Source organism: Pseudorasbora parva, chromosome 17 (assembly GCF_024679245.1).
Source record: "Pseudorasbora parva isolate DD20220531a chromosome 17, ASM2467924v1, whole genome shotgun sequence".
Taxonomy (NCBI): Eukaryota; Metazoa; Chordata; class Actinopteri; order Cypriniformes; family Gobionidae; genus Pseudorasbora; species Pseudorasbora parva.
Genome location: NC_090188.1, coordinates 31361065 through 31384943, shown reverse-complemented (window position 1 = coordinate 31384943; position 23879 = coordinate 31361065). Strand labels below are relative to the sequence as shown.

The window sequence follows — 23879 nt, the reverse complement described above, 5'->3', positions numbered from 1 at the left end:
AATGAATCTCGCAGCTTCTCTCGCGATAAGTAAATCTCAGTTTCTCTGATCCACAGCGTGTGATTGGCTGTTTACTGCTGATGTCACAGCTAAACTTCTACACTCAGGATCAAAGCCTGAGTTGACTGAGAAAGCTGATGATCAGCATCATGGGACCAACAAAGCCTGAATAGATTGGTTTTGTTTTGTCAACTCGAAACTAAGCCTGTAATCCTGAGTTTGTTAAACTACCATCATGGTACAGGCCCCAGGTAGGCTCCATCCAGAAAACTCATCATCAATGTTTGCAAACACCCACATGGTCTATACACTCCCCGCCACTTTATTAGATAGGCCAGTTAAACTGCTTATTAATGCATATATCTAATCAGCCAATCACATGGCATCACCTCAATTCTTTTAGGCATGTAGACATAGTCAAGATGATCTACTGAAGTTCAAACTGAGCATCAGAATGAGGAAGAAATTGATTTAAAGTGCCCTTTAAGGTGTCATGAACTGCCTTTTTTATTTTGTTATACTGTTGTCTGAGGTCAACTAATGATATTCATGTGGTTTTTACTTTCAAAAATATCATAACTAAAAAGTAATAGGCTATTTTCTACACTGGTTTTGAGGCTTTCTCCTGAACGCTGGGTTTTGATGGGCGTGCCGCACTGGAGACTTGGAAGTAAACGCCCACGGATAAGATTTGCATATTATAATGAGCTTAAGCTCCCCTGTCATTTCAGGGAGAAGCAGCAACCAGATTCTCTCGATCACAGGGCTCGTAAACGTCTTTATCAAACAAACACAACAATTTATTTCTCAACCAACCGCGATTGATTGGACTATTATTTTTATTTTACACATAGGCTGCAAGACAGGACATAAGTGCGAACCGCATACACACACACACACACACACACACACACACATACTGGTTTCCATGTTGGATGGGGACCACCTTTATGACCATTACTTGTGGGGACCACCGTTTCTAAAGGCTCTAGAGGTATGAAAAAAATTAGAGATACTTACCATAGCTGTGTTAACTTATACACGCCTTCAGATATCTGAAAAGACTAAGTAATATCTTGACCATGTGTTACGGGGACCTATGAAAAATCGAGTAAACATGTCTTACAAGGACCTAATTTGCATTTTATTTGCATAATTCACACACTTCCCAATTGATTTGTGGGGACCTATTTGCATAATTCACACACTTCCCAATTGATTTGTGGGGACCTATTTGCATAATTCACACAACTTCCCAATTGATTTGTGGGGACCTATTTGCATAATTTACACAACTTCCTAATTGATTTGTGGGGACCTAGCAAGAAGAATAAATTTATTACTAAAACAATGAATAGGCATTTATTTGAAGTAAATCTTCAAATTGCATTTGCCCTTTAAAATGGGTTTAATCTAAAAAAAAAAAAAAGTAGAATTAAAATAAACAGTAGCAGTACAAATGTTTAAATGTAGAAAAGGTCTTAAATGTGGAGATGTGGTGAGGCCTGCAAATAGCGCTAGATGCGCAAAGCTTCACTCTTGACTAAATCAACCTATGGCCGGTTTCACAAACATGACTTAAGCTAGTCCCAGACAAAAATGTATGTTTGAGCTGTTTTAACTGGCATACATTAAGATATGCTTTGCGACCGTGTCAGTTTTGTCTCAGGATGCACACCAGTACTGTTTTTTGCTAAGGCATGTTTAAAAAAGCAACTTAAATGTCTTTAATGAACTAAGCTCTAACCCTGGCTTAATCTAAACTCTGTCTGTGAAACCGGGCCTGAGGGTTGTGCTTGTAATCATCTCCTCATGCTGAATTTTTGGTTGGATCGATTGAGTCTGTTTGATTGGGATATCAGTGTGATTGATGTTGCAGAGAAAAAAGTGCTCCATTACCATACAAAGGGTTATATGAGGGTAGTGAATTATTATCTGGATATTTCAACCCAAAAGTGAAACATTTAAACTTTTCCACTTCAAACTATTCTTTCTATAATTGTAATTTTCTTTACATAGTATTCAACCACAGCCAACCACTCAGCGTCATCTACTACTCATAACTATAATAAATCTACTACTAATTGTTGAGTTCAACTTTTATTGAGTCCATACTTTCCAAAAGAACTCAGATGAAGCTAAACCTCTCAACCATGTCCTGTTATTAAAAGAATACAAAAATAAAATCTTATATATAAAAAAAAAAAACTTTTAACTTTCACACATGCTTCCTTTCACAGACATGTGAATTTAAACAAACTACAACTTTAGAACAACTTTGTTTAGACCAATGCTTTTCTGCTTGTGGCCTTCATCACAGTCATTATAAAACATACACTATTTAAATGTTGTTTGCAGTATGTTTTATGATGACAGCATTAAAAGACACAAGTAGATCTAACAATAAAGTATGTTCTATAGCCAACAAGTGTTGCTATATTTTTTAACATCTTTAAATGTTGTCATCTTTAAGAGTTGTTTCTTCACATTATTATCTGCACTGCAATTTCTTTTTTGAAGCTGTAATGCGATTATAAATGTAAAACTTTACGGTCTTCCAATCGCGGTTCTTCAGCGCTTCTGGTTCAGCTTTTAAACATTTGTCACAGTCACTCTTTGCTGGTACAGTGAGTGATGTGATGAAACGCTTCATGTGCCTTTCCACAGCCTGCACCTCAATCTGCTGCCAGGGTGTCTTCTTCTGGATAGTTTTACCTAAAAGTGGACAGAAAATAATCAAAATTATAAAAATAGTGTGCTGGAATTTCAATCCGAAGCTCTGAATCCTACTATCAGTTTTTAATAGGGCTGCCCCCTAATAGTGGTCTAACCCAGTGTTTCCCAACCGAGGTGCCGCACAAGAGCAGGGGTACAGCGTAAAAGTCCTTCAAATATTTTTTATTCTATGATAAAATTTGAATATATATATATATATTATATATATATATATATATATATATATATATATATATATATATATATATATATATATATATATATATATATATATATATATATATATATATATATATATATATATATATATATATATATATATATATATATATATATATATATATATATATCACACACACAGGTCCTTCTCAAAAAATTAACATTGTGATAAAGTTCATTATTTTCCATAATGTAATGATAAAAATTAAACTATTATATATTTTAGATTCATTGCACACCAACTGAAATATTTCAGGTCTTTTGTTTTAATACTGATGATTTTGGCAAGCAGTTCATGAAAAAAAATCTCAAAAAATTTGCATATCATGAAAAGGTTCTCTAAACGAGCTATTAACCTAATCATCTGAATCAACTAATTAACTCTAAACACCTGCAAAAGATTCCTGAGGCTTTTAATAACTCCCAGCCTGGTTCATTACTCAAAACCGCAATCATGGGTAAGACTGCCGACCCGACCCTGTCCAGATGGCCATCACTGACACCCTCAAGCGAGAGGGGAAGACACAGAAAGACATTTCTGAACGAATAGGCTGTTCCCAGAGTGCTGTATCAAGGCACCTCAGTGGGAAGTCTGTGGGAAGAAAAAAGTGTGGCAAAAAACGCTGCACAACGAGAAGAGGTGAGCGGACCCTGAGGAAGATTGTGGAGAAGGACCGATTCCAGACCTTGGGGGACCTGCGGAAGCAGTGGACTGAGTCTGGAGGAGAAACATCCAGAGACGTCGTGCACAGGTGTGTGCAGGAAATGGGCTACAGGTGCCGCATTCGAGGTCTTCAGATTAACTTAAAGGGAGATGAGTGTTTTCTATTAAATACTGCAAGAGTGTGGACCTTCGGGATCAATGTTCCCCACACCTGGCTTAAATGAACGACTACTAGTTGACTAGATATATAGTTGAGGACATCCCTACTATTTATGTCAGCATCTACATTGCAAGTACAATTATGTGCACTACCTATAAATAGAATTACATTGAACGTAAAAATCACTGCTTGATTGACCTAAAATACCCTGGCCTAAAATTATCATTGACTAAAAACTGACAGTACATCTACAGAAAGCAGAAGACATGCAAAAGAGAAATGTGTGAAGAGTTCACCTTTGGAAGAAGGCCTCGCAGCACTGGCTCTTGAAGGCATCTCTTCATCTGATGGTGGTTTGCGCCTCTTGGGTGGTGGCGGCATATCATTCCTTTCAGGAGGAGGAAGTGCCACCTCTGCTGATGGTTCTATGGAAAACAAGTCAACATTATTTTATATAATAACATTTTCAGAAAGATATAAACAGGTACTCTAGAATGCTTACAATACACAACTGATGTGTTATTTGTCACACTAATGATTTTAAATGCAAAAGTGCTATACAAGTGCAATTGTGTTTATTTTTGCAAGTATAATTGAACTACATCTACTAGCGGAATAATACATCTTTCTAGCGGACATTTAATCAAACATAAGCTCAAATAAATAGTATTTAACCATTTTATTTCAATATTATTGAAATAATGTTTGAGCTATAACTTTCCTGTAGCTCAAACAATAGAGCGTGAAGCTAGCAACACCAAGGTCATGGGTCCGATGCAATGTGATTCACTTTGGATAAAAGCGTCTGACAAATGCATAAATTTAAATCTAACAAAATGCATGAATGTTATATCAACAATCATCTGACATGGTCCGTTCTGTGCCATGACCCAACCAACACGAGGAGAGTGGATCCGCTAGCATTTTATGACAAATGTACACGTTTTGCTTATAAAATAGAAATATTATGGTAGCACAACAAGAAAAATCACTACAGAATGAATGTTTAGTGAAAAACATGTTGACGAATAGCTTGGAGGCATTCAATACACAATAAACAGTTTCATCAAAAAAGTGTTTGCTCTGTAATGGAGCATCATCTTTAATGTTGGAACACATTGTTTGCCTGTCACATGACTGAAAAGTATGAATGCAAACTATGCAAAATGAAATATTTTTTTTTTTTTGTAATTTGTGCAAAATGTATTTTAACAGGAATACAAACCGTCAACGGTAGATGAACAATGTTCCTCTTGTATGCTCCCATCTTCCTCATCACAGTCAAGAACTTTTTCTGTGGAAGTTGTAAGTGCAGCTTAACAATGGCATATAATGGATCATAAACACATGGTATTTGAAAACATGGTAAACAGAAAATCAAAAAGTCAAATAAAATAACAAACCATCAGGATCTATCCCAATTTCATCCAAGTTCTTGCCGTGGAACTCAGCTAATCTTCCTTGTTCAAGGGCCATTAGAACTTTGCTGATCTTGGCAAGTTGCAGGGTCTTCTCAGGGAGTCGATAAAACTCACGATGGATTCTTATGTCGTGCCCAAGAAAGTTTGCCAACTGGTCCATCTCAGTGTCAGTCATATTCAACACTGTTGAAAGGGTTGCAGCATGCTTTCGCAGTCTGGTAGATGTCAGTGACTTGGGACACTTTGCACCACACGCCTTTGCAAAGCCACGGAGGCAGTCTGACCCTCGGAAATGTGTCATGGCTTCTGGTCTCGCAAACATATAGGCATTGTCTTTTAAAACCGCACAAGCCTCTCTCTGCTTAACAAGGAGTTCTAAGGCACACAGCATTTTTGGAGTAAGAAGTATTGGAACTGGTCGACCACGCTTTCCTCTGGTGATAACCCTTGTGAAGTGTCTGCAGAGTTTTTTTTCTACTTCAGAGAGTGCCCAGTCCACATCTTCATGCGGATCAGAAGTGTCTCGTGATAGAAATGCAGACAAAGGCATGCTGGCCACCTCTCCTTCCCTGCGCCGGTTAAAGAGAATCATCTGGGCTAGACATACCTTTGCCAGCTCCATCCAGGCTTTAGTAGAGGGACTTTCGGAGAGTGATTTGAACCACTTATCTTGCACTTCACCGAGATATGCATGCATTTTTTGGACATCTTCAGTAAAGGGCAAGACAGAGGGCAGATTCCACTTTGCTTCACTGATGTTCCTCAATGCTGTAGCAGAGATCATCTCGTTCCACTTGTTCTCATGGACTTCAAGAAACTCACTGGCATTCTTCACAAGCTGTTTGTCATTTGAGATTAAGCCCTGAGCTTTTAAGAGCTTGCTTACTTTGACCAGGGAATTACCAATCTTGTTTGCAAGCGATGGAATCATGAATTTGTCGGTTTCACCGTCATACCCACACGTATACTTGACAGCTTTGACAGTCTCCATATACTTCTTTGGATTTACACAATCTTGCATTGTTTTTAAGGAGGTGACTCTCCTCGCATTGTGAATCAACCTTCCCAATTCTCGCATCTTCTCTCGCACATGCTGTTTGTTTTTGTCTGAAAGCCCACCTTTATTTAACAAGCGCTGCCCTAATTCAGTAATTACCGTGTCATTTTTTATTATATCTGTGATTGGGTCAGGATTCATGGCACTAATTACTCCCCACAGTTGTTTGGTCATGTTTGAAGGCACAGGCCCTGTGTACGTACACATAGACTGAACACGATTTTTTCCTGGTTTGGGGAGGACTGACTGAGGTTTAAGTCTACAAGAACGCATGTGTCGCCACAGGACCTTTCTTGTAAAAAGTCCTTGACAGTATGCACAATGCATGAAATCATCTCCTTGCACTTTTTTTGGTGGTCGTTTAAATGGCACCAGTTCCCCCTTTCCCGATTCCATTACAGCAGCATTGTGGGCATAATTTCCTCTGTTGCGAATATAATCCAGCTGGAGTTTTCTCTCCTTTGAACCCTTTGGAAAGCTTAGAGCTCGTGCCACATCTGATTTATTTACATGTGAGCTTTCTAGATGCCTCGCCATCTTAGCGTAAGGTTTAGAGCAATACAAGCAGTAATGTCTCTTGTTGTACACTCTACTGCCATCTCTTTTTTGGTATTCACAAACAACTATGCTGTCTATTGTGTTCTGACTTGAACTGGGTTCTTCTCCTGTTCCAGATGCTTCAGACATACAGCTGTTCACTTTGTCTGTGGTTGCTGTGTCACAGTCAGGGGAACTCACTGAGCCAGATTCATCAACATCCAGCTCATAAAGGAGCTGAGGCTTTGTTGGGTTTAGTGTAAGGCTAACATCACTGTCACTGTCGGAAGTGGTATCTGGAATGTAATTATCTGAACTCTCGGGTGTAGAATCAAAGAGCTCACCAGAATCCTCAAGATCTGTATCTTTTAGCTAAAAAAATAAAAATAAATAATTTTGGAATTGGCTAGCCACAATTAATTGATCAGTAAATTAACATGCATAAATTAGCAACTATTGTGATTATCAGTAAACTGTTCAGGTATTCTATTTTCGATGCGTTTCTAATATTTTTTTGTCAATGTTTTCACAATAATATATTCTTAATACATTGTTACACAATTCACCAAGTAATTGATTATGAGAATAAATGTTGATGGCAGCTCTAGGCAAAATCCCCAAATCACCATGATGCTTCAAAATTGATTGGAATCACTTCGAAATACAGGAGTAAAATAAAAATTTGCAACATGTGCAGCACAACTTTAACATAAGCTAAAAATTATGAGATCACTGTAAAAGAATGGGGTGTTTAAAGGCTTAGTTCACCCAAAAACATAAACTGTGTGATTAATTCCTCATGTGGTTGGACACCCATAAGACCTCCGTTCATCTTCAGACACAAATTAAGATATTAGTGTTGAAATCCGATGGCTCAGAAAGGCCTTCATTGACACCAATGTCATTTCCTCTCTCAAGACCCATAAAGGCACTAAAGACGTCGCTACAAAGCCCATCTCACTACAGCGGCCCTACAATCAATTTATGAAGACACAAGAAGAGTTTTTTTTGTGCAGAAACAATAAATAACGACTTGTATAGTGATGGCCGATTTCAAAACACGGCTTCACGAAGCTTGGAAGCATTATGAATCAGTGTGTCGATTCATGATTCGACTGATGATTCGATACAATGCTTGAATCTTCAGGAAGCTGTGTTTTGAAATGGGCCATCACTATACAAGTTGTTTTTTTTTTTAAATTGCGCACAAACTAATCTCATCTCTTCATAAAATGATTGTAGAGCCACTGTAGAGAGATTGGCTTTGTAATGACGCATCTCTGTCTGAAGATGAACGGAAGTCTTACGGGTGTCCAACAACATGAGGAATTAATTAGAGAATTTTCTTTTTTGGGTAAACTAACCCTTTCCAAATAAATTTTCAATCCAAATAAAATTTCAATCAGATTGGATTCTTTTTCTAATCTGATCGATGCACATTACCTAATGTTAACCCACAAATTTGGATCTGAAAATGATTAGATACATGAACTAAGATGATTAAATCCTGTAGAAGTACTGGTCATTCATTGTTGGTTAACCAATGATAAATTAAATGTTACTGTAATTTGTTTCCATTTTTTTCAAATAAAGTACGTTGGCCATAGGTGTGCAAATGAATTTGAAAAAGTAAGCAATCTTACACTGGGTCATAGGATACTGTACTGTATACGTTTGATTTATGTTGTGTTTGGGACATGGCTTTTCAAGGCTTGTTTTTGTAATCAGGCTCTCAAAGTTTATCAAAAATATATATTGAGATTTATCGGCCCATATATCAGCTGTCGGCTTTTAAAATATAAAGAAATATCGTATCAGCCAAAATTTTCATATCAGTGCATCGCTACCATTAGTAATTTGATTGATGGCTCGATCAGACTGAAAAGCCTTTATGTAAATACCTTAATTGCTCCAATTGAGCTAGATCCAAATAAAATTTCAATCAGATTGACATCTAAACACTTGATCGAATTGAAAACGCTCAATGAACATTTAACTTTCACTTATTAGCAATTTATAAGCTAGGTGCAAAAGATGGAAAAACTCCAAACCTTTTCAAAAACGAGTGAACTGAGAAGCGCAGACGCAATGCACGTGCATGATCTTAAAATAATAATAATAATAATTTCAGGATATTCTAGGGACAATCACTCAAACCTACCATGACACTTTTAGTCCTTCTCAGTCTGGGTACAAAAATCTCATTTGGGAGCGGTGTCACAATCTGTAAACAAAAAGTACAATCAACATCAAATACTATATTATAATAATTCAAGTTCAAAAATAAGACTGCAAGTGTGTATAGTACTTTTGAACACCTAATGGGACAATTATAGCGTTGCAAAAAAAGCCAATTTTACAGAGGTTTTTTTGTTTCAATACTTTGCATTTTTTTTAAAATTCAAATGTCTGCTCCATCGCTATATAACTAACAGAAGACAATTTTAAAATTGGGGCACTTCTAATTAAGTGACAAAAAGCAGTTGACAATGTAAAAAATACACATACTTGCCATATTTGCACCGATAAAATATGCAACACTTCAGTGATGAACATGAACGTACCTGTTTAGGAGAGCTGATTTGAGCCGATTCATCCTCCATTTGAGTCTCTAACGGGACAGAAGGATCAGTGTCACCTGATGCGCTGGTATTAACAGCAATGCCGCTCATCTGTAAGAGACAACAGTCATATGAAGAGATATTAGAACATGGAAACACAAGAGAGCAATCTGAAGACGACACCACATGACTTCAGAGATAGATAGAGCGAGCAACTTCAACTTTAACATCTACTACTGTCCAGTCAACCTCTGTCTGCACGCTCACACACACACACATCTGGAATAAAACAGGCTTTATGAGGACCTCACACACACACACTGTGAAAGTTCCTTATGGGGACCGGTTTCATCCACTTCAACACACAAGTTCGAACTCAAAAACTGACTGAAAGTGTGTTGTGGGGACGTCGTGAGTGTCCATTTTAAAGCAACTATTAACCCAGAAAAAAATCCCAGTGAAGGACAAAACTGGCCCAAGATTCTCCTCTAGCACTGAGCTACTGGAGATATGTGATTAAACTGTTCTGTGTGGTGATTTACACCAGATAGGCATCAAAATATGCTTTAAAAACACTAAAACAGAGCAATGAGAGACAGTAGAGTTAAATCTTCAGTGATGAACATGAACGTACCTGTTGAGGAGAGCTGATTTGAGCCGATTCATCCTCCATTTGAGTCTCTAACGGGACAGAAGGATCAGTGTCACCTGATGCGCTGGTATTAACAGCAATGCCGCTCATCTGTCAGAGACAACAGTCATATGAAGAGATATTAGAACATGGAAACACAAGAGAGCAATCTGAAGACGACACCACATGACTTCAGAGATAGATAGAGCGAGCAACTTCAACTTTAACATCTACTACTGTCCAGTCAACCTCTGTCTGCACGCTCACACACACATCTGGAATAAAACAGGCTTTATGAGGACCTCACACACACACACTGTGAAAGTTCCTTATGGGGACCGGTTTCATCCACTTCAACACACAAGTTTGAACTCAAAAACTGACTGAAAGTGTGTTGTGGGGACGTCGTGAGTGTCCATTTTAAAGCAACTATTAACCCAGAAAAAAAATCCCAGTGAAGGACAAAACTGGCCCAAGATTCTCCTCTAGCACTGAGCTACTGGAGATTTGTGATTAAACTGTTCTGTGTGGTGATTTACACCAGATAGGCATCAAAATATGCTTTAAAAACACTAAAACAGAGCAATGAGAGACAGTAGAGTTAAATCTTCAGTGATGAACATGAACGTACCTGTTGAGGAGAGCTGATTTGAGCCGATTCATCCTCCATTTGAGTCTCTAACGGGACAGAAGGATCAGTGTCACCTGATGCGCTGGTATTAACAGCAATGCCGCTCATCTGTAAGAGACAACAGTCATATGAAGAGATATTAGAACATGGAAACACAAGAGAGCAATCTGAAGACGACACCACATGACTTCAGAGATAGATAGAGCGAGCAACTTCAACTTTAACATCTACTACTGTCCAGTCAACCTCTGTCTGCACGCTCACACACACACACATCTGGAATAAAACAGGCTTTATGAGGACCTCACACACACACACTGTGAAAGTTCCTTATGGGGACCGGTTTCATCCACTTCAACACACAAGTTCGAACTCAAAAACTGACTGAAAGTGTGTTGTGGGGACGTCGTGAGTGTCCATTTTAAAGCAACTATTAACCCAGAAAAAAATCCCAGTGAAGGACAAAACTGGCCCAAGATTCTCCTCTAGCACTGAGCTACTGGAGATTTGTGATTAAACTGTTCTGTGTGGTGATTTACACCAGATAGGCATCAAAATATGCTTTAAAAACACTAAAACAGAGCAATGAGAGACAGTAGAGTTAAATCTTCAGTGATGAACATGAACGTACCTGTTGAGGAGAGCTGATTTGAGCCGATTCATCCTCCATTTGAGTCTCTAACGGGACAGAAGGATCAGTGTCACCTGATGCGCTGGTATTAACAGCAATGCCGCTCATCTGTCAGAGACAACAGTCATATGAAGAGATATTAGAACATGGAAACACAAGAGAGCAATCTGAAGACGACACCACATGACTTCAGAGATAGATAGAGCGAGCAACTTCAACTTTAACATCTACTACTGTCCAGTCAACCTCTGTCTGCACGCTCACACACACATCTGGAATAAAACAGGCTTTATGAGGACCTCACACACACACACTGTGAAAGTTCCTTATGGGGACCGGTTTCATCCACTTCAACACACAAGTTCGAACTCAAAAACTGACTGAAAGTGTGTTGTGGGGACGTCGTGAGTGTCCATTTTAAAGCAACTATTAACCCAGAAAAAAAATCCCAGTGAAGGACAAAACTGGCCCAAGATTCTCCTCTAGCACTGAGCTACTGGAGATTTGTGATTAAACTGTTCTGTGTGGTGATTTACACCAGATAGGCATCAAAATATGCTTTAAAAACACTAAAACAGAGCAATGAGAGACAGTAGAGTTAAATCTTCAGTGATGAACATGAACGTACCTGTTGAGGAGAGCTGATTTGAGCCGATTCATCCTCCATTTGAGTCTCTAACGGGACAGAAGGATCAGTGTCACCTGATGCGCTGGTATTAACAGCAATGCCGCTCATCTGTCAGAGACAACAGTCATATGAAGAGATATTAGAACATGGAAACACAAGAGAGCAATCTGAAGACGACACCACATGACTTCAGAGATAGATAGAGCGAGCAACTTCAACTTTAAACATCTACTACTGTCCAGTCAACCTCTGTCTGCACGCTCACACACACATCTGGAATAAAACAGGCTTTATGAGGACCTCACACACACACACTGTGAAAGTTCCTTATGGGGACCGGTTTCATCCACTTCAACACACAAGTTTGAACTCAAAAACTGACTGAAAGTGTGTTGTGGGGACGTCGTGAGTGTCCATTTTAAAGCAACTATTAACCCAGAAAAAAAAATCCCAGTGAAGGACAAAACTGGCCCAAGATTCTCCTCTAGCACTGAGCTACTGGAGATATGTGATTAAACTGTTCTGTGTGGTGATTTACACCAGATAGGCATCAAAATATGCTTTAAAAACACTAAAACAGAGCAATGAGAGACAGTAGAGTTAAATCTTCAGTGATGAACATGAACGTACCTGTTGAGGAGAGCTGATTTGAGCCGATTCATCCTCCATTTGAGTCTCTAACGGGACAGAAGGATCAGTGTCACCTGATGCGCTGGTATTAACAGCAATGCCGCTCATCTGTCAGAGACAACAGTCATATGAAGAGATATTAGAACATGGAAACACAAGAGAGCAATCTGAAGACGACACCACATGACTTCAGAGATAGATAGAGCGAGCAACTTCAACTTTAAACATCTACTACTGTCCAGTCAACCTCTGTCTGCACGCTCACACACACATCTGGAATAAAACAGGCTTTATGAGGACCTCACACACACACACTGTGAAAGTTCCTTATGGGGACCGGTTTCATCCACTTCAACACACAAGTTTGAACTCAAAAACTGACTGAAAGTGTGTTGTGGGGACGTCGTGAGTGTCCATTTTAAAGCAACTATTAACCCAGAAAAAAAAATCCCAGTGAAGGACAAAACTGGCCCAAGATTCTCCTCTAGCACTGAGCTACTGGAGATTTGTGATTAAACTGTTCTGTGTGGTGATTTACACCAGATAGGCATCAAAATATGCTTTAAAAACACTAAAACAGAGCAATGAGAGACAGTAGAGTTAAATCTTCAGTGATGAACATGAACGTACCTGTTGAGGAGAGCTGATTTGAGCCGATTCATCCTCCATTTGAGTCTCTAACGGGACAGAAGGATCAGTGTCACCTGATGCGCTGGTATTAACAGCAATGCCGCTCATCTGTCAGAGACAACAGTCATATGAAGAGATATTAGAACATGGAAACACAAGAGAGCAATCTGAAGACGACACCACATGACTTCAGAGATAGATAGAGCGAGCAACTTCAACTTTAACATCTACTACTGTCCAGTCAACCTCTGTCTGCACGCTCACACACACATCTGGAATAAAACAGGCTTTATGAGGACCTCACACACACACACTGTGAAAGTTCCTTATGGGGACCGGTTTCATCCACTTTAACACACAAGTTTGAACTCAAACACACACACACACATCTGGAATAAAACAGGCTTTATGAGGACCTCACACACACACACTGTGAAAGTTCCTTATGGGGACCGGTTTCATCTCAAAAACTGACTGAAAGTATGGATGTTTTTTCTTAGCACTTATAATGATAAAGGCGTTAAACATTACTCAGTCAGCCTGTACGTGACGTCAGCCGCAAGCGGCAGCAGCAGCGCAAAGAAAACAAAACACAGCGCGGACAGGATTTGTCATGACAGCGGATGACAGAGCAGAAGCCAACGAGCGAGAAACTATCAGGCCACTATTGCGGTCCAGTTTGTGGAAACGTATTTTTTTATGGTCTATGTTGGAAACACTTTGGCCCTTTTGTAAAGACGGAGATGTTCTAAAGGAGTCTCTCGCTGTTTGCAGTAGTAGCAGGTTCAGCCACTGCTCATTCAACCTGAAGAGATGTTGGTTGCACTTTATTTTGATATTAATATAATGATATTAATATAAAGGGTAAATTTTAAGTCACTGAATCGTTTTGGATCGTATCGTTCTAAATTAACCAATATCGTCCTTGAATCGTATCGAAAACCTCAAATCGTGATACGAATCGAAGTTAAAACGAATCGTTACACCCCTAGTGTATACCTATTACAATTTGTATTAAAATAGTAATACGGGTAAATTAGATTAATTTATTTCTAATAGCTATCATATATATATATATATATATATATATATATATATATATATATATATATATATATATAATCTAATCAACAACCAACTTGCTTGACACGTTGCAACAATGAGCTTTTATGTACACAGTGCATTGTAACATACTTGTGTTCTCCATGGGTAGTCTTCTCCTCCATAATCATAGGTGATTTCTTCTCCTTCTTTAATGTCATGAAGGGCAAACAGACAAAGGTGGGGCTTTCCATTTACATCAATTTTCTTCATCTTACATTTTGGATGTTTGTGGTCATCATTAACTATCCGCCCAAAAGATCCATCTTCTCTTGAGGCATCAATACTTAAAAATATATGAAACATAAGAAAATGAGAGATACAAGTATTACAATATACCACCAACAATTACTTTTTTTACACTATAGTATAGCATAAGGTATATAGTTTTTGTGCATCTTACCACCATGTTTTCCCTCGCCACTTGAAATCAAACATAAATGCAGCACAGGATGCGTGGTAACGCTTTCTTCTCCTCTGCAGTTCTGCATCATTTATCATATCTCCCCTGTACTCAACAACAAAATCACCTTTGCAAAAGACACCCTTTGCAAATAGACCACGTCCTGCATAAAACAGAAAACAAAAAGAGAGGAAAAAAAAAAAATTCACAAAAAAGAAAATTTTGCAGATAAAGGATGCCAATTACACAAAATACATCAAAAGTTAGCTGATTTAAAATAAGCTGCAACAGGTACCCAAGTAATGCACCCAGATGCTCATAAGATAAAGGTTAGGACATGCATATGATAGTAATTATTGTCTGATAAATCACAACATACACCACCTTACCTTTCTCTGCATTTATATACTTCACATCTAATTTGAATGTCTTGTCAGTCTTCGAAACCACATGATGCATGGCATCCTTAAGGGGGCTGATTCGTGGTGGCATTTCAAACTTGGAAAAAGATGTGTGAAGAATTAGTGTGAAAATGGGGAGACATTAAAACAATTAAACTAATATGTTTAATAAGCAGATACGAATGTTATTTTAATGTAACACTGAACTGTAATGTTATCACAATGTACCAATGCATGACAATCGAACAAGGACAATTAATGTCTGGCACAACAATAACCTTAAGGGCATCAACTCAAAATGTTCACTTAGACTATAATCTCTCACAAATCAAAACATGACTATATATATTGTAAGGTAGCCGATCTTTAATTCTTCATAATTACAGTCAAACACTATAAACACGAGCCTGACATCGAGTGCAAACCCCCCTCCCATCCCCCCCACAAAATTATATTTCAACATGTGCCCTGACAAAAATATGATTTCAACATGTGCCCTGACAAAAATATGATTTCAACATGTGCCCTGACAAAAATATAACTTTTCTTTAATATAAAGCATAAAATAATCCACCCCTCTTGCACTAATATAACGTGAACTAGACAGAAACTAATTTAATATTAATCAAATCGTTCCAATAGCAGTAAGGCTAAACATTTGACGACACTTTTCAGTTAAAATTAAGCCTTTTACATTAAATTGAATGATTATGTGATCGCTAAAATCGTCAGGCCTCACTTAGCCTCAACAGTTAATTAGCACTTACTAGCTAGCTAAACTAATTACCCTAACTTAATACATATGATATGTGCTTACCTTGTATTTCACCTTTTTCCTCTTCGTACCTTGGCATTTCCTGCAAGTAATCCTCTTAGTGTGGAGTATTCTTCTTCTTGTTGTTGTTTAATGGAGTTTGTGAAGTCAAGTGTCAATTTAATATGTATTTCGTTGCTGAAGAACTCGTTCCTAACGAGGACTAGGAAGTGGGCGGAGCCCAACCATAATTGGAAAATGTGTGTGTGAAGACGTGAGTGCATTACCACCCAGAAAGGTTTGGGGGCGCAACTGAGCACTCCCTACACACACTCACACTACCTCAAAAGCGTGTGTTTTGGGCCAAAGCTAAAACTCCGCCCACCACCTTCAGAACAGCTTCTCTAATCATTTTAATGGGTTTCCCTTATGGGGACCTGATTTTTGGTCCCCACAACGCAAGAGGTCCCCATGACGTGACTGTGTAAACAGATTCATGTCCCCACAACGTGATGATTACCAGAACACACACACACACACACACACACACACACACACACACACACACACACACACACACACGTGCGCGCCACCCTTCAGATGTCAACTCGAGAGAGAGAGAGAATAGCAAAGATCAAGAACGGAATATAATGAGATTCATCGGCCTGCTGGGCTTTGCGAGCCCTGGCCCATACGTGTCTGAGTCCAGCATACTAAAGGTATGTTTCTGTTAGACACGTACACATAAGCAAAACAATCTATAACAATGCAGTACTATTGCATATAAAAACACGTTTTACTCCCATAAGTGTGTTGCACCATTCCTGTCGGATCCAAATCCAGCATCGACCGGAGATTTGTTTACAAACGATTCCGCAGTGAAATGTGAACATGTCTTCCCCACGTGAGCTGGAACTTCATTAAAAATAAAGTTCAACCACACATTCCTAATATTAGGATCTGTAGGAAGCTTATTCAGCAACTGTGTTCTTCCACAACCAGGAATAGCGCAATATCTTGCTATCGTCCTTGGCATGTTTATTGTTGTTGGCTAGTTAGCACGAGCCCTCCATGAGTCGATGGGCGGGGCTACTGTGTTTCGTCGCGCAATGACGTAAGTATGAAGCACAAGACCGTTTTCTGCAACACATTCTCACACCGAACTCGTCACATATGGACGCTTGACCAGGACCCCTTGTCGTCACTTTTCAACGAACTGGGCGTACCTTTAACGTCAATTTTCGACGCGGTGGGTGCTCCATTCATTACAATGAGAAACCTTTGGCGTCATACACAGACGCACTGGGAATGGGAATAATATCGTCATGGTGAAATTTATTTTTTGATTTATTTATTGAAATTATTTATTGGTTTAAAATGTTGCCATTATGACATGTTGGAGTGTGCTTCTCAATTAAATCAGCAAGCATAATTTAATTTACATTTATTTTATTTACACTATTTAGACACATTTTAACATGATTTCATTTACATTTATTTTATTTACGCTATTTAGACACATTTTAACATGTAACCCAACCCCACCTCATCCCTAAACCTACCCATTTGTGTGAACATGATATAAAACACAGGATATAACATAAGACTGCATCCACAAGTTATTCAAAAAAGTTAAATAATCCAAGTTTTCCGAGGCCAAACGATTGATTTGTATGAAGAAAATCCCCAAAAGCGATCAGCATCTCCATCCGCCGAAGAACACGAACACATCAAATTTCAAATATTGCCGCCCGTACTTCAGATTTCATGGTGAAATTGCATTGGCTCTCATATGTCTTGTGACCAATTGCGTCATTACGTCAGCATTGATTGTAAAATGTCATTGGCTCTCGTGTGTCTTGTGACCGATTGCGTCATGCTCAGGAGTCTTTTGAATTATTTTAATGAGATATGAATGAGTTCGTTCACAGGGCATCGGGATCATCATTTCAGCGATTAAAACATCAAGATCAACTCTGTTCTTCACATGAAGACATCGTATGACTTCAGAAGACTTGGAATGCAACATGAGCTAATACTTTTATACTGTTTTGGTCAGATTTTGCAATAAATACTTGTGACTGTACATTTATTTGACTGGTATGTGTTTTATATTGTTAAGATGTGGGTAGGTTTAGAGTAGGAGTTGGGTTAGTTGCTCCAAAATATAAAAGTAGCCTTTAAATATAAATAAAATCATGTCTGCTTTTACAAACGCAAAGAATTAAATGCGTCTGTGTATGACGCCAAAGGTTTATGATTGAAATGAATGGAGCACCCAGCGCGTCGAAAATTGACGATAAAGGTACACCCAGTTAGTTGAAAAGTGACGACAAGGGGTCCTGGTCAAGCGTCCATATGTGACAAGTTGGGTGTGAGAATGTGTTGTTCCCTTGCGAAAGGGAACTCGAGCTGCGTCAGCTGACGCTACGGGGAACGCCTCCAGCGTGACCGGTGTCTGAACTACTAACAAATCATGGCAATCCTACTGACCTGCGACAGCCTATGATGTCATCAAGGTGCGACCAGGAAGTATATAAGGGCGCCTTGCCAACATGACACGATTTCTGCTTTGACATTCAGATGGTAGGGTCAGAATTTGGTGTAAACAACATCCATCCTGCCTTATATCAACGGTTCAGGCTTTTGGTGTTGGTGTGGAGGATATTTTCTTGGCATACTTTAGGCCCCTTGAGCATTGTTTAAACGCCACGTCCATTGTTGCTGACCATGTCCATCCTTTTATGACCACAGTGTTCCCATCTTCTGATGGATACTTCCAGCAGGATAACGTGCCATGTCAAAAAGATCAGATGATCTCAAACTGGTTTCTTGAACTTGACAACAAGTTCACTACACCCTCCACAGTGACCAGATCTCAATTCATATGCATCTTTGGGATATGGTATCTTGGATGTGCAGCCGACAAATCTGCAGTAACTGCGTGGTGCTATCATGTCAATATGGGCCAAAATGGCTGAGGAATGTTGCCAGCGCCTTGTTGAATCAATGCCACAAAAATCAAAGGTAATAATTTTAAAGTAAACAACAAACAAGGATGCCAACTGAAGCCAGGAAATTAATCCAGGAAGTTTCTACGGTTTACACATTCATCAGACTTCACAAGTATATGATTTACTGTTATTGCCTTGTAATTTCCAGCTGTGCGTTTATGATTTAGAATTATGGGCTTGTCACTTGTCTTAAACCATGAGAGGGCAGGGTCTCCTCAACCCCTCCCCAGCTCTTACAGGAGTGGTTGTGAGATCCCGTTGTGTTCTGCCCTGCTGCCGTACTGACCGCTCCCACACCAAAATAAAACTCAGCACCGCATAGCTTTAAAACCTTCCATCCTTACCAAATTACTTATATCAATATTTTATTGGCGGGATCCTGTCACTGCCCCCACCTGTCTCGGTTTACTCCTGCTGTTTCCTCTTCCTTTCAATTAACTTTCCAATGTGCCCACCAGCCCAAACATATTACAATTAAAATAACTACACTGGGAACAAACATTATTGTGACTCACAATACCAAAGGTCATTCAGGCTTGATAAGGTTTAGGGATTCATTATTATAGTTTCATCCACAAATGGCCCCCCTATCCACTGACCACCCACAGTCTATTCACTGACTGTATGATGCAAATCATGCATGCATATTACAAAAATATCAAGAGGATCTAATAGTTGCATTTACCAAACCTTTTTCAGTGTGGTTAAATATTTTTAAGATTTTGTGCATGAGAATTACCAATATAATATAATATAATATAATATAATATAATATAATATAATATAATATAATATAATATAATATAATATAATATAATATAATTTATATATTTTTTTCTTATATAGCTCTAAAATATTAATTAAAGGTGCAGTAAGCAATAAAAAAAAAAAAAAATGTTGATAGTTGAAGCTAATCCAAACAAACACACCCCTCTCTTCATTGCTCCGCCCCCAAAATGCACAAGCACACAAAGCAAGAGTGGATGTCTTTATCTGAAGAGAAGCAAAATAATGCTTCCCGAAAAATAAAGCGAAGCATTGATAAATTCAATGCGGGTCCTAAAGCTCTTGCCCTTCTTTTTCCAGTGATATTCTTCTAACTTTTTCTCTTTTGTAATGTCTCTCATCTCTCTTTCAGTCTTTCTTCGAATCTCCCTCTTGCTCACTCTCTCCTCCTCCATCATGAGTGGACACACCCCCTACTGCTGATTGGCTAATAGTGTATTGTGCTGCTCAGTTTGATCCACATTCAATCAATCAATCAACTTTATTTATATAGCGCTTTTACAATCACGATTGTTTCAAAGCAGCTTCACAGTGTCAAACAGGACAATATTGCAACAAAATTTGATTCGGCTGTACAGTCGTTCTGGAGAAAACAGTGATGTTATGAGCTTATTTTAATTTATCATATAGCGACAATGTTGGCAGATCAGTATTATAGTTTATAGAATTAAATTCATTCAACATAGTTTCTTTTAAAGGAATACTTCACCGCTTTTTCATATTAAATTATGTTATTCTAAGACGAGTTGATACATACCTCTCTCGTTGGCGGAATAGCACTCCTGAGAGTACTTCTACTCGGCGCAGTGAAAAGTCACACCTGAAAAATTAATGAAAAAGTTATTTTCTTTGGGGGGGGGGGGGGGGGGTGAACTAACCCTTTAAACACCTTTATGTGGAACAATTATAATGAAAAGGATTATTATTGCCGCTTCCACAGACATCCGTGTGTATTTTATAAAACTAAATGTATGATTTTGCTGGTATGTGTATTTAAGGGCTTATTCAAACCTGGTCACTTCATGCATTTTACAGGTTAGATAGCTGTCTGATTTATCAAAACAATTTGATTTACACTTGGTCACATAAATGTGTTTCCGCAAAACAGATATAAATCAGATCTTCAATTCCCACGCTATTTGCAGATTTAATAGAGTTCACGTCAACGAAAACAACAGATATGAGCAGCATTTTATTAATCATCAGCTAATTTTAATATCAAAGAGCGCAATAGGAGAGAGTGTGCTTATATAATTTAGTTTCTTTACTTTTAATGAAGATGAATATGTGTTAAACATTTACAACTTACTTTCCGTTTTATTTGTGGTAGTTTGTGCGTTGGCTTGATAAAGAGATACTCAGCAGCTCATCTGCGGCGTTGAGCTCAGCGTTGTCAATATATGACTACAACGTCATATAGCCTATAACATGCTCTCACATGTTACATATGTGGTCGGAAGGCATTTATAACTGTTCTTTTCATGATCGGATAGCTATCCGATCACAGAAAATGCATGTGGTGTAAACAGGCCCTAAATGTCTGTATATTATTATTATATTCATATTTTTATTCATATGTGTAATCGATGCCTCATCCTCAATAAACCCGTCTCTTGTGTGATACTTTGAACTTTCAAATATTCCGATCTAATATGATTTCTGACCTGTAAGTTTGCCAGAATAATAATCATACACTGTTTGTTAATAGGCCAGAGGAGAACTGGCGCCCCGACTGAGTCTGGTTTCTCCCAAGGTTTATTTTTCTCCATCATGCCCTGATGGAGTTTTGGTTCCTTGCCACTGTCGCCTTTGGCTTGGCTTGCTCAATTGGGGACACACAAATGTTGATGTAAGTTTTCAACTAAATATCCAAATAAAAGTAATTACTAAATGAACCGTATCAACTATAATGCTGATCTGCCTACATTGTCGCCATATGATGAATTGCAATGAGCTGAAAACATCACAGTTTTCTCCAGAGCAACTGTACAACAGAATTAAATGTTGTTGCAATATTTTCCTGTTTAACACTGTGTAGCTGCTTTGAAACAACCGTCATTGTACTATACAATACCACTAAATAAATAAAGTTGACTTGACTTGACATTATGCGGTTGAAAACACTGAATAGGTGTTGTATATGATAAATGCTTAGCGCATATGTCTCTGGCTCAGTGCCAGCCATCGCACAAAAGCACATTTGAATTTAGCAGTTTAGCAGATAATCACACCAGTTTGATCATAAGCTCCAGGGACCAGCCAAGACTGATCACACTGGTGTGATCGTATGGGCAAAAGGGTCAAATTGCAGAAGGGTATATATGTTTTATTATATATATATATTTTTAAAGTATTTTACTATGCATTGTCATAAAATTACTTTAGTGTACTAAAAATAGCTGTTGCCCAGGCGGTTATCATCTTTGTTTTATGGACACAGTGTAAAAGGAACTTGTTCTTGAAACCTAAATGTTTGGGGATGATGCCATGTCTTCTATACTGCAAGGATAAGCATGCCCTTCTGACCAAGATGAAGTACCGTAGCCCTGTGTCTCAATTCATCCTAAGTACTGATAAGCTTAACTGTATGCAAACACTGAGCAAAGTGACACATGGCTTCCTGCAGCCCGTATTTTCTGCATACCAACTAAAGAGTGGGCAGAAACCCTCTGCAGGCTACTGTGAGCGGAGAGTGGAAAACAGATCCAGCGAGTTACTCTTTGGAAGGCTGCCCTTCAATTTAGGAGCTTGCGTTATACAAGCAAGCTGAAGATGATCTCTGACACTTTTCTGCAATGAATTGGTTGTCTCTGCATATTATTTTGGAATAGAATAATTTCGGTTTGCAAAGAGAAAGGCTACAGGTCAGCCTCTCATTTCGTTTAGCACTATTATATTTCATTAAACTGAAACTACTATAATTATTTTATCATTGGAAAAAAAAATCACATTACCTGTAAGGATGAAATATATCTGTAGTTTTGATTATAGAGGATTTAAGTATATGCCTGTATGGCAATGCACTGATTTACCCATTTTAACTTCAGGAATAATTGTATTAATGATTTCAACCATAATTAACAACCAGCCAACTGATTAATTTAAACTGCGGCAAATCCCCGCACTCTAATGTGTCCTTAAACAAACAGATATCATGCAGGAAAAAGGGCGAATTTATGGCTGATGGAGTGGAATCCATCAAGATCAGGGAAATGTGTAATTAAAGCGAGGTTATGAGAGATGGACTCGAGTTCCCCTCCCTCGCTCCCCTTCCTTCCTCCTGCTGTCTTATTAATCTCCACTGTCGGTCTGTTGTTCTGATTATGGATGTCATACAGCAATAAAGCGAGTTGAGATCAATAATTCTGAAATTAAAAATGAAAGTGAATTTCCCCAGCAGGCCACACTGCTGCTGTTACGGTGCATGAATATTCACATTGAGCAAAGCGAAGCAAAACACACATCGAAAGCTGATAATTCCCTGCAGGCAGGTGGCTGGAACCTGGAGCGATCCGTAATGAAAGCATGATTACTTGTAAACATTTTAGTTGAATATAATTATCAGATCCATAACAATGCTCTGTTGAACACTATTTACTTGTACAGTATGCTTGTTTTTTTGATGTTGCTGGTGTTTTGCACACTGTAAACCTGAATAAGTTGGCAAAACTGTAGATTTGTATTTTGTACTCATACATTTTAATTGCTCTTAACTTCGAATATATGAATGAACTAATTATTACATTTCATTTTTGTATATATATATATATATATATATATATATATATATATATATATATATATATATATATATATATATATATATATATATATATATACATACATATATATATGTATATATATAGGTATATTGTATTGGAACCTAAATATTTTAGTCTACTTTGTACATCAATAAATGCTATCTTGCTAAATGGTAATGTAATGCTTTGATAACATTAGCATAGCATATCACCTGTAGAATGAATACAGCAAAATAGAACATTTAACATACTGTATAGTATATATTACCATGGCCCCCCATCTCCCCCAATAACATTTATTTTTAGCATTAATCTCTCCCATGTCATGCAAAGCATGCTGGGAAACAAATCCCAGCCTAGGTTTTTGTTAACCCTCATTCTTCCCTTGCACTTTTTTACAAATCCTTCCCTTGTGGGTCAAAATGACCCGAAGCCCTAAATTTATACTTCTTTTAATGAGCTTACTCCTTCTGGCTACGGGTTATTCAATCTCTTATTGATTCTTCATTAAGTAATTTCTCCT

The 23879-nt window shown here is 38.2% G+C and overlaps 1 protein-coding gene across 2 annotated transcripts; it reads right to left on the bottom strand.

Annotated features, from left to right (window-relative positions):
* Positions 1-925: 925 nt before the first annotated feature.
* LOC137045437 (uncharacterized) lies at positions 926-16323 on the bottom strand. 2 transcript variants are annotated; one of them, XM_067422050.1, is made up of 16 exons: positions 15859-16323; positions 15030-15138; positions 14641-14803; positions 14331-14523; positions 13137-13244; positions 12507-12614; positions 11877-11984; positions 11249-11356; positions 10618-10725; positions 9990-10097; positions 9359-9466; positions 8956-9018; positions 5183-7166; positions 5005-5073; positions 4076-4204; positions 926-2715 (listed from the first exon to the last, which is right to left on the bottom strand). In XM_067422050.1, the coding sequence occupies exons 2-16, from the start codon at positions 15130-15132 to the stop codon at positions 2492-2494; spliced, it is 3684 nt and encodes a 1227-aa protein (XP_067278151.1). In that variant the 5' UTR covers positions 15133-15138; positions 15859-16323; the 3' UTR covers positions 926-2491. The 2 variants fall into 2 exon arrangements, with proteins under 2 accessions (XP_067278151.1, XP_067278152.1); XM_067422051.1 differs by lacking the exon at positions 9359-9466.
* Positions 16324-23879: the final 7556 nt, after the last annotated feature.